Here is a 13677-nt window from a genome sequence, read left to right as displayed (position 1 = left end):
TATTGTTTTCCTTTCTGTTTCTTTTCTTGTAGCGATAAAGCGATGCTTGCAGTACGCTGTCGAGGTAGTGCGAGGCACGGACCCAAGCAGCAAAATGTACTGAAAGTCGAGTGCAATAGGGGTGGACGGGTAGGTGGAAGGCCTTGAACAGACTCGTGAAACTAAAGAACATTGATAAGACACATACCGTCCACCCCTATTGCACTCGACTTTCAGTACATTGTGCTGCTTGGGGAAATACAAATGTGGTAAGCTGAGGTAGAGTGCTGCGTAGGTAAAGTCAAAATTACGGTGCAAGTTAGGTTGTATGGTCCCATCATTTGGGATACACATTTTCTGCTGTTCCTATCCCTATTGTGAACTGTATGTTAGTTTCAGTGCTTCAACGCTTCAACTAAACATTTTTTGCACAGTTCTATTAGCACAGTTTCCTACATGCTAGCCAAGTCTTTATACGTTTTAAGCGCCACCAAACAGCACCACAAGCAGCACCACAAACAACCCTCAATACTTCATACTTCACCAGTTCGATCCAGTGTACTTTGGTATCACGGCTTAGTTTTGCGTTTTTCAGTTACGCACCTCAGTACTGTTGCATTCCACATTATGCGTTGGAACCGATCGTAGTGTGCAATTTCTTTGGCATTGCAGCTCCAGTTGCTCCTACACACCAACAGCCTCTCCTTGTAGACAGCGAAAGCGTTCCTTTGGACCTTGAAGCATTCGGAGATGGAGGATGCCCCGTCACCTATTACGTCGTGAAGTACAAAGCGCTGGACGAAAAGGAATGGACGGTGCTTTCCAGAGAACCCCACCAGGCACTGAAGAATGGCAACCATGTGGTGTCTTTAACCAACTTAGAAAGAGGGCGGAGGTACAAGCTCTTGCTTGGAGCCGCGAATGCAGCCGGATATACTGAAGCACTCTACGATGTACATGTGGCTTCAGCGAGCAAAGGTAAACTGGTGCTAATGTTGGAAATGTTGGTTCATGGTTCATAGTACAGTCGACCCCCGTTTATCCGGACTTCATTTATCCGGATCCCGCGGTATCCGGACAAAAGGCACGGGAACGGATTTTCGTCCATGTATTTTGTTCTCGTTTATCCGGACTTCAGCTTCCGGACTCGGACAAGAATTCCACGGAACGAAAGCCGAAAATTCTTGTAATCCAGCTTCAGTTATCCGGACTACAGTGAGTAAGAGGAGACGCTGACCCCGCTTCGTCACCCTTTTCCCTGTGTTGGGGTTATTCCCGTCACACGTCAGGGACCTACATTCCTCCGTAGGGGAGACAACCGTGCACGATGACCCCCTTTTCTATTTGTGTGCGTTGGGTCATGTTGACCAGTCGAGCCATTTGGAAATATCTCGAGCAACTGTCCGGTTCTAGAGGGGAAAACTCCAACCCGAGGGCCTGCTGCTTACGGCCCGTTGGCCGATGAAGACATTCCCCTAGCTGAGCTTCGGTCCCTGATGCAGAGGCTCACTGCGACTGCCGTAGATGATGCTGCGGTTTCTGACTACGTTGACGTTGATGAGGATGATGACGCGTGTGCAGCTATGACTGATGACGATGTGATTGCTGCTGTTGCCTCCGATGATATGCAGCAAGACGGTGCAGATGATGCCAGTGAGAAACAAGGCTCCGACATTGACACTTTGCGTCCGCACTGACATTCTTCGAGCAGCGCAACAGCGTGCCTCAACTCTATGCAATTAGCAAAAGTTTGCAGGGATCGAGTGCCTACACTGTCATTGACGAGATTTCTGTGTTTTGATTAAACCGTGCTCTGTAGGACGTTTCTATTCGGTCGTTTCATTTATCCGGATGCCCCGGTATCCGGACGATTTCGCCGGGAACGGCACCGTCCGGATAAACGGGGGTCGACTGTATTGAATTTTTGAAGTGTTGCTTTCCTCTAAGCTGTTCGAAATCGTCGTAGTTTAAAGCAGCTTCACTTTGGAAATAATCAAATAGCATATCAAATATAGTATAGTAGCATGAACGCTATCGTGAGCACCTCGGAGTATGCGATGTTTCACTATGTACGAGGTCGCTATAAAGGCCTAAACTGCATAGAAATAGAGGAATAGAAAGTGTCTGAAGATAGCACACACAGTTGTCAGTAAGATGGTTTAAGAAGTGCTAACCACGCAGGAACGTCGGAAACGTCAATAGGGACTGCATCTCCTCAAGAAATGCATCGGAAGTTGGCAGTCGTCACATCCGTCGTCTGCTCTGTCGTTGTCCTTATTGTAATAGTTGTGGCTGCTTGTGTGGAGCTCAGCCGAAGGCGTAGGGGAAGGGCAGACGCCGCAGCTTCGGAAGTTTATTGTAAGTATCGGTAAAGTATGAGAAATTACATTTTTATGAATCTAAGTGATACTTTTAATGTCTGTCTCTCGTACTCCTTGTACCACGAACCGGGTAAACAGGGTGCGCAGGCTTTTGGGGCGGTACCTATGTTCACGTTCAACCTAAGAACGACAAGAAATGTAGTCCATCAACCCCAACAGAGTTACCGCGCCGTCAGGTGCCGCCAATAGGGTCATGTACTTTCGGTGTCGGTGCACTACTTGTCGCGGCGTAGAGTGATGCAGCCTAGCTATTGTAGCCAATAGGAACAAGCGTAGTGCGCTGCACCGCTGTGCACCAGCCGCAGGGCCGAGCAGGTAAAAGCGTCCGCTCGTTGGTGGTAGCTAACGTCGAGGTAGCGGGTTCGAATCCTACCACCGGCTGCGCTGTATCAGGTTTTCCCCCGGGGTTTTCCGGCAGACTTTCCAGACGAATGTCAGCACAGTTCCTCTTGAAGTCGGCCTACTAACATGCGTACTAGCCCCACCCCCCTGCCCCCCACTTCTTCATGCTGTCCTCTGTCCATTTGCCCACGTCTGTACGGCTCTCATAGCCACAGTTGCTTCGCGGCGCTAAGACGGAATAAGAAAAAGTTGTTCAACGCGATATTTCTAATGTTCGAATCAGTGAGATGCCTGTCAAAGACGTAAGTCTACGGTACGCTTCCACGCGGCTGCCTGCTCCAGGCTGCAATTCAAACTCTTACGCTAACCCTGTGATGGACATGTCAGAAGATACGCAAGCATCATATTTCATAAAGCTTGCAATATCGCGGAGGAGGTAATCAGCCATGTACCGGTGATATTCTTATCTTCATGGCATCGAGTAGCACCGTCACAACGAAGAACTGACCCAAGCAGCACAATGTACCGAAAGTCGAGTGCAATAGGGGTGGACGGTATGTGTCTTATCAATGTTCTTTAGTTTCACCAGTTCATTCAAGGTCTTCCACCTACCCGTCCACCCCTATTGCACTCGACTTTCAGTACATTGTGCTGCTTGGGGAGCTGGGATAGTTAGGTTGACATGCTTGACAGCCTTATGCTGTCATCCGTTATGCTGTTGGGCTACTCTGTTACCATTAACTTGTCAAAACGCCTGCAAGAGATTATTTTCTAGCCTGTTAAGTAGCACTGTTCCAGTGAAGCTGACGACATCTCTCTATTAACCATAGCCATACGCCCTTAACTGCCAAAAAGTTTCCGCGGCACTACTTTTCGCAGCTCAGGATAAAATAATTTCTCTACTCCCTGGCACTGTAACATAAACGCGTCTGGAGCGAATGCAAACCTCATAAATCCCATCCTGCTGTAAGCCACGTTTCTTAATGTGCGCAGTAAAGCACCTTCTTTCCATCATAGCCGAGCCACGATTAAAGCCTCCCGGGAAATGCGAAGAGATGGCCTTAACGACGTGGGAGAAGCGCAAGGAGTGCGTCGTGGAAAGCGCTACACGGAACGGTGACATTGCGCAGCAGCAACAAGCCCTGTATGCGCCCTGCCCCTATGGGTCTACGTCGGGCCGTATCACTCAGGACAACGCGCCTACGACGCTAGGACGCCGTTCAAGAACGAGGGCGGAGCTAGTCGAAGAATTTTACGATATGCCTCTTCCACCGGTAGGTTTAAAGTTCATCCTTTGGAATCAAGGCTCTGGCGCATTGAAAACACTTGACAGCAGTAAACTTTATGTAAGGCGGGGTGGGTATCAGAGTGATACGGCCGTATTCTTAAACGGTCCTCGACTCAACACCCCGCCTCTACTCCTATGAGTGGATGAAGGGAGCACTTGTCCAATGAAACGCCGATTCCTCCAGCCTGAAGGTCCTCGAGATGTACGCATCCGTGTGTGACACCACATATCCTTTTTCAAGGGCTGATCCAGGCCCTCGGTTGGGGGGTGGGGGGGGGGGGAGAAGGGAAATGCAATGTAAACTGACGTTTTGCGAGGGGGGGCGATCGCCCAACAGCCCCCTCCCCCTGGATCCGCCACTGTCGTTTTCTTATCTGGTGTGGTGACACGCGCATGCTATTATCAGCGGCAGCCGCTAGTGTGATGCTGAGAGGGAAACTTGAGGGTTGGGGTCCCTCCTCGACTGCGAAATGAGGGTGGTCGTCAATTTGTGCGTCTCAACACGACAATTTGATTACTGACGCAATAGGGAATACGTAGTTTAATGCGTTGGGGTATTTCCTACATGGGCTGTCTGTTTCTGCCATAAAAATGTTGCCTTGACTTGGGAAAATTTTGAGATGAATTCAGAAAATCCAACTTCCCGCGAAAGAAAGCTAATTAAAGCAGCCCTAAGTCGTGGCAAAAATTCCCCGAAGATGAATGGTTCTATCTTTTTCGGAGTAGATTTTTTTTACAGGAATTTATAACACGTTCAGTTATACACCCTGCATTATGGGGTAGAAAATGAGCGTAGTAGGTTCCTTTATTTTAGCAATGTACTCTGCACCGTCGTAGGGCAGTTGCTGAACTTGTCGAATAAAGCCGACAAACTCCGCAAGCGACCTCTCGGCCGCCATATCGTATCTGAACTCGAGAAACACTCACAGAAGCACCGGCTACTTCAGAGGTAGCCGGTACCTCACAGTATTCTAGGATAGAATGGAGGATATCCTCCGGTTCATAGGTTCATTCATGTCGAGGTCGACTCATGAAACTCAAAACTGGTCTCGAGGAACAACTCGAATGGAGGGTCGAGTCACCGGGGATCGTTGAAGAATACGACCGATAATTTCGAAGTGTCAGCGTGCCAATGTAAACGTGTGTACTCACATGCTGAAAGGCTGGACTCCAGATCTAGTTTTTAATGTGTGTGGAAGACACAGGGCGTCACTCGCATCGTTTTTACGCAATTACGCTTTGCGGATGCCAGTATACGGACCCATACCCGCTAGCGGACCGCCCTCATATGAGCCCGTATGTACGTATGCGCCCTCCTGTGACGCAGTGTTATGAGTAGGATTACGCGTTTTCGGCACTTAATCATATAGGGAGATTCGGTGGGTGCTTTTCGGCATCTATATGTTTTGTCAGATTCGAATATTTTCGGCATTTTAAAACATTGCGCCAAAAATAGATACCAAAATTCGGCAGCTATAATGACTAATACAAGGAGGCGGCCAGGTTAGTGAACATTGACATTGAGGACGTGAAGAATTTCCTTTCCTTCGTTGGAGGGTTCCACTTGTACTTGAAGCCCCTTCACGCGCCGATAAAAATGTTACAGAGGAAGGTTTTTTCCTGAACTAGAGGTCAGAGGCTCGACAGGGCGGTATTCCCTGCGTTCTGCCTGGAAACAAGGTGAAGGAAAAACCACAATGTGATGCCCCGGAGGACAAAACTGCAATCGGGTACCGGCATTGGAAGTTTTCTGAATATCCCGAATTTCAAAAAAAATATGTTCGTCGGGTGTTTTTCGGCATTTTTCGGCAACTTCCGAAAACGCGGAAGCCTACTTTTCAGCTAAAGCGACTTATTCTAGTATCTGGCGCTGTTATAAATATATTCATGTGTTACTCGCAGCTGTGTTATCGGAGGTGTCTATAGCTGTCATTAGTTATCAAAGTCATGTGGACCTCTCCTAAAGAGCCACTAAAGTGTCATATTTTCTCCTCACCAAATAAAGTAAGATTTTTCAGTATTGAACAAATGCACATTATCGTCATCTAAGTAATCATGATACGGTCGGGTCTAAAAAAGTTCGTACATAAACGCGACGGTGCAACGAATACTATCTTAACACCTGGACAAAACTTCTAGTCGTATGCGGCCTGTTGAATTACTACTTTGTTCCTTTTTGCCTTTAGCCATGAACCGCTAATGAGCTACGACTCTCTCTGTGGGTTAGTGCATTACAAAACCAAATTCACTACAAAATCAATGTGAACGGTTGTGCTTAATTGTATGATGATGTGACAGATAATCTTTTATTTTATTTTGAAATTATATTAAATGAACATTATATTTTTTCACTCTGTCTCTAAATAACGATATTGCGTTGCTTAATATTTTCAGTATGCAGTTCATCGACACTTCATTCGGGTGGACTCCCTACCGCTACCTAACCCTGACAAAGAGTCAGATCTTTAAAGGTTGTGATCGTAGAAAGAAAGGTATAGCCCAAATTTAAAAAGCCTGGCCACAAATCACTACTCGCACCTCGTAGATCACCTAGTCAGCACAGCAACGTCTTTTGCACCCAGTACTAATTGCTCTTATTAGACAGTCACTGTCGCACGCTCTTGTATATTCTCTGTTGACACGTCCATGGCACATATTCTATGCTTGACTACTTAGTTAACGGTGGATTGAATCAGCATACCTTCTGTGCTTGCACTTGTATGCAACCTTGTTGTGGTTTAATAGTGTTCACATCTAACCCAGCACCAAGAGAAAACACAAAAACTACTTTTTGACAATATGTTTCGAATTGCCATGCCATGTTTGCCTCGTGTCACTCATTTCTAGGCTGACGACTGACATCATCGTTAAAGCGCCGCTACGGTCTAAATATTGTCTAAATACGGTCTAAATAATTATGAGGCACTTTGTCTTCTGAATCCCACCATAGTTATGTTACTGAAATCTTGTCTCGCTTCACATTCCTGCAAAATGTTTTGGCTCTACGTGTCGTGAAAGCTAGAGAAAATTAATTTTTATTTTTGTTTTATTTTTGAGAACTGCGATGTCATGTTAGGCTCCGACGGAGCGCCCCGCTAGACTTCGCGTCTTCCCGGGGGCTCACTTTTTGAACTCCGTTAGCGGAGCCCCACGTGACGTATCATCCGACCACTGCGATCTTCGGGAAAACATAAAGGAGGGAGAAGACATCTCTCCCATTTTCCCCTCTTTCGATACGACATGACTTCCCTACCACGTGACCCTCCCTGGACGCTGGCGTCGCTGCTAGGAAGCGAGTGTCCTGTTCAGAACAATGCATCATTGGAGTTTGTGGGCTTATGATTACGTCACTCGCTCGTCGCGTCATCGAAACTTGTGGAGGGTCACAGAAATTCCCAGCGTTCGTAAACAGGATTGAAATTTCCCATATAGAATCCTTGAGGCACCTTCTTTACATGAACTAAATAATATAACGCTGTTTTCCTAGCGGTCCAAAGTATAATTCGCGACGACTTCTAAAATATACAACCACCTCCCTCATTCCGCGACGTCATAAAATGAGGTTCGATGATACTGTATAGCATGTCCGCTAGGTTCGCGGATGTCTGACCTCGTTGCTCGGCAGAGTGGAAATGTGTGCCATTGTCCCATCATTCTAACATTTACATTTCGTGGTGAGCTTTGGTCGTCCCGCGGACTTTTGTATGTTTCGCATATTTCCCTTCTAAATTCTTTTCCGGCGCATTTATCATGGTCAATTTATCATCGTCATCTAACCTTACAGTGCTAACAAAATTGGGCACTTTCCCACCCAGTCTGTGCTCATTTTTCTTGTTATATCCATCCAGTTGTAGATGTGTCATTCCTACAGATAAAAAGCACTCTGATAGAACGTCTATGCAGTGTGCCGTAACCTCTAATGTACGTGCTCCACAACGTAATTGTTGTTGGCTAGCATTTTTGTGTTTATGACTTTGTTATGTTTATGAGACACATATAGAGTTCTTATTTAAGCGGTCTCTAAGTTCACATCATAATCTCATTTAGCATGATTTCGCTTTCGCTGTGAGTTCGCGAATAATATGACTGGCACCTTACTCGAGGGAAAACGACGAGCTTTCCCGCAAGCGACCATCGCAGATGCAGTCGTCCTTCGCAGAAAAAAAAACAAAACAAAAAAACTTCGTTTAACTACACAGCTGCCTGCAACCCGTCTCCAGGGCTCTCCCGTCTCTCTTGCTGAGTACGGAGGGGATTCGGAAACGCCATCACCTCTACAACTTATTCCAGCTCACAACCAGCTCACAAACTGCATATCACGCAGCAACAAAGTGCTAGCCTTGCTCGTGCTAGCCTTGCTCGTGCTAGCCTTGCTCGTGCTAGCATTGCTCGTGCTAGCCTTGCTCGTGCTAGCCTTGCTCGTGCTAGCCTTGCTCGTGCTAGCCTTGCTCGTGCTAGCCTTGCTCACGAACCCTCGGACGTCGGACCGGGACGCAGTGTCACTCACTTACCATTCACTTACCATTCACTTCCCATTCCCGAGGCGGCGTCTCCGCGACCTGGCAGCAGAGCTCTGTACAGACTATAGCCAGAAGTGCAGAGGCCTTGTATTATTACGTGTGTGTGTGTGTGGTTCTTGCCGTGCAACTTGTCGAGATTATAATATTTATTTCCCCGTTGTAGCGTAAGGGAATGTCCTCCGTTATCGTAACTATTCTTGCGGGTGATGACCTGCGCCCACCAATGACAGTGCGCGACATGTACTGCTTGCGACACACTTGTCTGTAATCTCCAGCTCCTGGTGGAACGATCCCCCTTCCGGTTGAGTCGCACACAAGGAGCTATTCCAAGAGCAGACAGTAAAGGCAGTGCGAGCACTGGCGAGCAGACGATGCAAAAATGCCTGTTCCGCTCTGTTCAGGCAAAAACGCCTGCTGGCGCATCGGAAACGAGTTTGGTAGAGCCACTTAACGCGCTTCGCCACCGATAGGGGGACGAACTGAATATTACAAACAAGTGTGTCGCATGCAGAACCTCGGTGTGCCCTGAACTGCAATGCTGTAGTCATCATTGTGCCAGCCAATGTGAACAGCCACTTCAACTTCCACTGTGGTTATCTCTTCTGACAGGGGTTCCGGTGTTAAATCGGCGTTGAACAATCCAGCGCAGGTCCACAACTGGTCCAGAGCTTCGTCCGTACAAGGTCTGCCGCGGCATTGCCTCAGAACAATCGAAGACCGATCCAAACAGGCAAGAACCGCCATGGATTGTGTACTATGCGTACTGCTACCTGCGTACGAGTGCGTGTGTGTGTGTCTGTGTGTGTGTGTGCATGCGCGCGCGCGCCAAGTCTTACAATAACAAAGTACATCGAGGCTGCTATGTGGAGAGAATTTGTGACTCAATGGTGACTGACTGGTTTTGGTAAAGGCACTTTTTCCAACACAGTGGTCTGCCATACAGATCAATGCGGTATGTTCCAAAGTCTAAATGTGCTATCCCAGAATGTTTTACATGTACATAGCGTTATATGTTGCCGTTTTTACTGGTGTACATAAGAGAAATAAAAGGAAGGCTGTTGGGTATAGTTTCAATTCAGTGTTTTAACATTCGCCTACCTCCGTTGAGTGCGGTGAGCATGATTCAGAGCATGGCGGTTTTTCGCATTTCACGTCCGCGTTGCTGGTAACAGGCTGCATCGGTGCCTTTGCATTACAGAGCATGTCTAAATGAAATTCAGCCATGGAAGCACCACGAGAACACCTTCCCGGTCCAATGTATGAGCTCCTAGGCAGTGCTTGAAAAGTCGGTACTACGAACTGACGCTGCACAATGGCTTCACTCCAGACACATAGCGATCCTCGACTCGACGCTCCGGGATTAATATCCTCCGCATATTGGACTCGAGGGAAAAGGGAAAAAGTGAGGTAATGGTTCCTCCACATGAGGAACCATTGGGCGTCAACCAAAAGCCGGGGCTACTCGAAGAAAGCGCGAAGGATTTCCCCGCTTGGGTGCTGTCTCGAATCAAGGCTGATTTTTGAGGTTCAGAGGCTCGAAACCGCGGTCTCAAGGAACAGCTCGCGTGGAAGGTCGAGTCAAGGATCGTTTAAGAATGCGGCCTTAGGTTTGGTTCTCAAACGTGTCCTCCGCAGCATGCAAGAAAACCACCCGCCCCATTGTTTGTGGAATAACAGTCCAGGAGCTCCATTGGAGTTCCGTTCCACATCTCTGCGTTCGTGCGTTTGCGCGTAGCGTTTGGACTCCCGAGCCTTCTGCGAACATTGCGAAGCTGTTAGGTCCTCCGTCGTCCCACAAGGCGCTGAGGGCACTTGACGATTTCCTCCATGCAACGGGGCTTATGGATACTCTATGACTTGCTGTCAGTGTGCTGTCTGTGACCCAATCATTCCGACATTTTACACTCGCTTGGTTGAAACTTTTGAACTACATGTTGAACGCCATCATTTTAAATATCTCATCTGTTTGTACTTTCTGTGTGTAAGCGTACTGGGGTGCAGTAAAGCATACTGGAGTACAGTTCGACTTCGTCGTTAAAGCATACTGGGGTACAGTTCGACTTCGTCGTTAAAGCATACTGGGGTACAGTTCGACCTCGTCGTTAAAGCATACTGGGGTACAGTTCGACCTCGTCGTTAAAGCATACTGGGGTACAGTTCGACCTCGTCGTTAAAGCATACTGGGGTACAGTTCGACTTCGTCGTTAAAGCATACTGGGGTACAGTTCGACCTCGTCGTTAAAGCATACTGGGGTACAGTTCGACTTCGTCGTTAAAGCATACTGGGGTGCAGTTCGACTTCGTCGTTAAAGCATACTGGGGTACAGTTCGACTTCGTCGTTAAAGCATACTGGAGTACAGTTCGACTTCGTCGTGATTCACATGCCTATTTTTCCTTTATCATGTCACCGTCACCATTACCCAACCGAGCTCACCAACCAGATGGCGTTGTATGCAAAAAATCGAACGTCCTTCTTTTCTGCCACCAATTTTACGCTGGAATTAAAGCCCAGGTCTTGCCCAGTGTCCACGCACACTTTTAGCTCGATTGGAGCACTTTTATTTTTTGGGTCGAAAATGGCAAAAAGGGTAAGCCTAACCTCTTGGGGTTTTTTGGGGTCAAAAATCGCAGGTCCTTTTCTGGGACCCATTTTGCGCTGAAGTTAAAGCCCAGGTCTTGTCCGGTGTCCACGCACACTTTTAGCTCGATTGGAGCACTTTTATTTTTTGGGTCGAAAATGGCAAAAAGGGTAAGCCTAACCTCTTGGGGTTTTTTGGGGTCAAAAATCGAAGGTCCTTTTCTGGGACCCATTTTGCGCTGAAGTTAAAGCCCAGGTCTTGTCCGGTGTCCACGCACACTTTTAGCTCGATTGGAGCACTTTTATTTTTTGGGTCGAAAATGGCAAAAAGGGTAAGCCTAACCTCTTGGGGTTTTTTGGGGTCAAAAATCGAAGGTCCTTTTCTGGGACCCATTTTGCGCTGAAGTTAAAGCCCAGGTCTTGTCCGGTGTCCACGCACACTTTTAGCTCGATTGGAGCACTTTTATTTTTTGGGTCGAAAATGGCAAAAAGGGTAAGCCTAACCTCTTGGGGTTTTTTGGGGTCAAAAATCGCAGGTCCTTTTCTGGGACCCATTTTGCGCTGAAGTTAAAGCCCAGGTCTTGTCCGGTGTCCACGCACACTTTTAGCTCGATTGGAGCACTTTTATTTTTTGGGTCGAAAATGGCAAAAAGGGTAAGCCTAACCTCTTGGGGTTTTTTGGGGTCAAAAATCGAAGGTCCTTTTCTGGGACCCATTTTGCGCTGAAGTTAAAGCCCAGGTCTTGTCCGGTGTCCACGCACACTTTTAGCTCGATTGGAGCACTTTTATTTTTTGGGTCGAAAATGGCAAAAAGGGTAAGCCTAACCTCTTGGGGTTTTTTGGGGTCAAAAATCGAAGGTCCTTTTCTGGGACCCATTTTGCGCTGAAGTTAAAGCCCAGGTCTTGTCCGGTGTCCACGCACACTTTTAGCTCGATTGGAGCACTTTTATTTTTTGGGTCGAAAATGGCAAAAAGGGTAAGCCTAACCTCTTGGGGTTTTTTGGGGTCAAAAATCGCAGGTCCTTTTCTGGGACGTATTTTGCGCTGAAGTTAAAGCCCAGGTCTTGCCCAGTATCCACGCACACTTTTAGCTCGATTGGAGCACTTTTATTTTTTGGGTCGAAAATGGCAAAAAGGGTAAGCCTAACCTCTTGGGGTTTTTTGGGGTCAAAAATCGCAGGTCCTTTTCTGGGACGTATTTTGCGCTGAAGTTAAAGCCCAGGTCTTGCCCAGTATCCACGCACACTTTTAGCTCGATTGGAGCACTTTTATTTTTTAGGTCGAAAATGGCAAAAAGGGTAAGCCTAACCTCTTGGGGTTTTTTGGGGTCAAAAATCGCAGGTCCTTTTCTGGGACGTATTTTGCGCTGAATTTAAAGCCCAGGTCCTGTCCGGTGTCCACGCACACTTTTAGCTCGATTGGAGCACTTTTATTTTTTGGGTCGAAAATGGCAAAAAGGGTAAGCCTAACCTCTTGGGGTTTTTTGGGGTCAAAAATCGCAGGTCCTTTTCTGGGACGTATTTTGCGCTGAAGTTAAAGCCCAGGTCTTGCCCAGTATCCACGCACACTTTTAGCTCGATTGGAGCACTTTTATTTTTTGGGTCGAAAATGGCAAAAAGGGTAAGCCTAACCTCTGGGGTGTTTTTGGGGTCAAAAATTGCAGGTCCTTTTCTGGGACGTATTTTGCGCTGAAGTTAAAGCCCAGGTCCTGTCCAGTGTCCACGCACAATTTTAGCTCGATTGGAGCACTTTTATTTTTTGGGTCGAAAATGGGAAAAAGGGTAAGCCTAACCTCTTGGGGTTTTTTGGGGTCAAAAATCGCAGGTCCTTTTCTGGCACCCATTTTACGCTGAAGTTAAAGCCCAGGTCCTGTCCAGTGTCCACGCACAATTTTAGCTCGATTGGAGCACTTTTATTTTTTGGGTCGAAAATGGCAAAAAGGGTAAGCCTAACCTCTTGGGGTTTTTTGGGGTCAAAAATCGAAGGTCCTTTTCTGGGACCCATTTTGCGCTGAAGTTAAAGCCCAGGTCTTGTCCGGTGTCCACGCACACTTTTAGCTCGATTGGAGCACTTTTATTTTTTGGGTCGAAAATGGCAAAAAGGGTAAGCCTAACCTCTTGGGGTTTTTTGGGGTCAAAAATCGAAGGTCCTTTTCTGGGACCCATTTTGCGCTGAAGTTAAAGCCCAGGTCTTGTCCGGTGTCCACGCACACTTTTAGCTCGATTGGAGCACTTTTATTTTTTGGGTCGAAAATGGCAAAAAGGGTAAGCCTAACCTCTTGGGGTTTTTTGGGGTCAAAAATCGCAGGTCCTTTTCTGGGACGTATTTTGCGCTGAATTTAAAGCCCAGGTCCTGTCCGGTGTCCACGCACAATTTTAGCTCGATTGGAGCACTTTTATTTTTTGGGTCGAAAATGGCAAAAAGGGTAAGCCTAACCTCTTGGGGTTTTTTGGGGTCAAAAATCGCAGGTCCTTTTCTGGGACGTATTTTGCGCTGAAGTTAAAGCCCAGGTCTTGCCCAGTATCCACGCACACTTTTAGCTCGATTGGAGCACTTTTATTTTTTGGGTCGAAAATGGCAAAAAGGGT

General features: G+C 47.2%; 1 protein-coding gene across 3 annotated transcripts in view; it reads left to right on the top strand.

Annotated features, from left to right (window-relative positions):
- LOC135393818 (cell adhesion molecule Dscam1-like) overlaps positions 1-9584 on the top strand; it is a 235166-nt gene extending 225582 nt beyond the window's left edge. For 2 of the 3 annotated variants that reach the window (XM_064624099.1, XM_064624101.1), the window contains exons 19-22: positions 652-957; positions 2161-2337; positions 3720-3976; positions 9120-9584. In XM_064624099.1, coding sequence (XP_064480169.1) covers positions 652-957; positions 2161-2337; positions 3720-3976; positions 9120-9134 — 755 coding nt within the window. In that variant the 3' untranslated portion in view covers positions 9135-9584. The remainder of the gene's footprint in view (positions 1-651; positions 958-2160; positions 2338-3719; positions 3977-9119) is intronic. The other variant, XM_064624100.1, reaches the window with a different exon arrangement.
- Positions 9585-13677: the final 4093 nt, after the last annotated feature.

The sequence above is a fragment of the Ornithodoros turicata genome, chromosome 5, assembly GCF_037126465.1.
Source record: "Ornithodoros turicata isolate Travis chromosome 5, ASM3712646v1, whole genome shotgun sequence".
Classification (NCBI taxonomy): domain Eukaryota; kingdom Metazoa; phylum Arthropoda; class Arachnida; order Ixodida; family Argasidae; genus Ornithodoros; species Ornithodoros turicata.
Note: the sequence above shows the minus strand (reverse complement) of the source record. Positions and strands in the feature narration are given on the sequence as shown.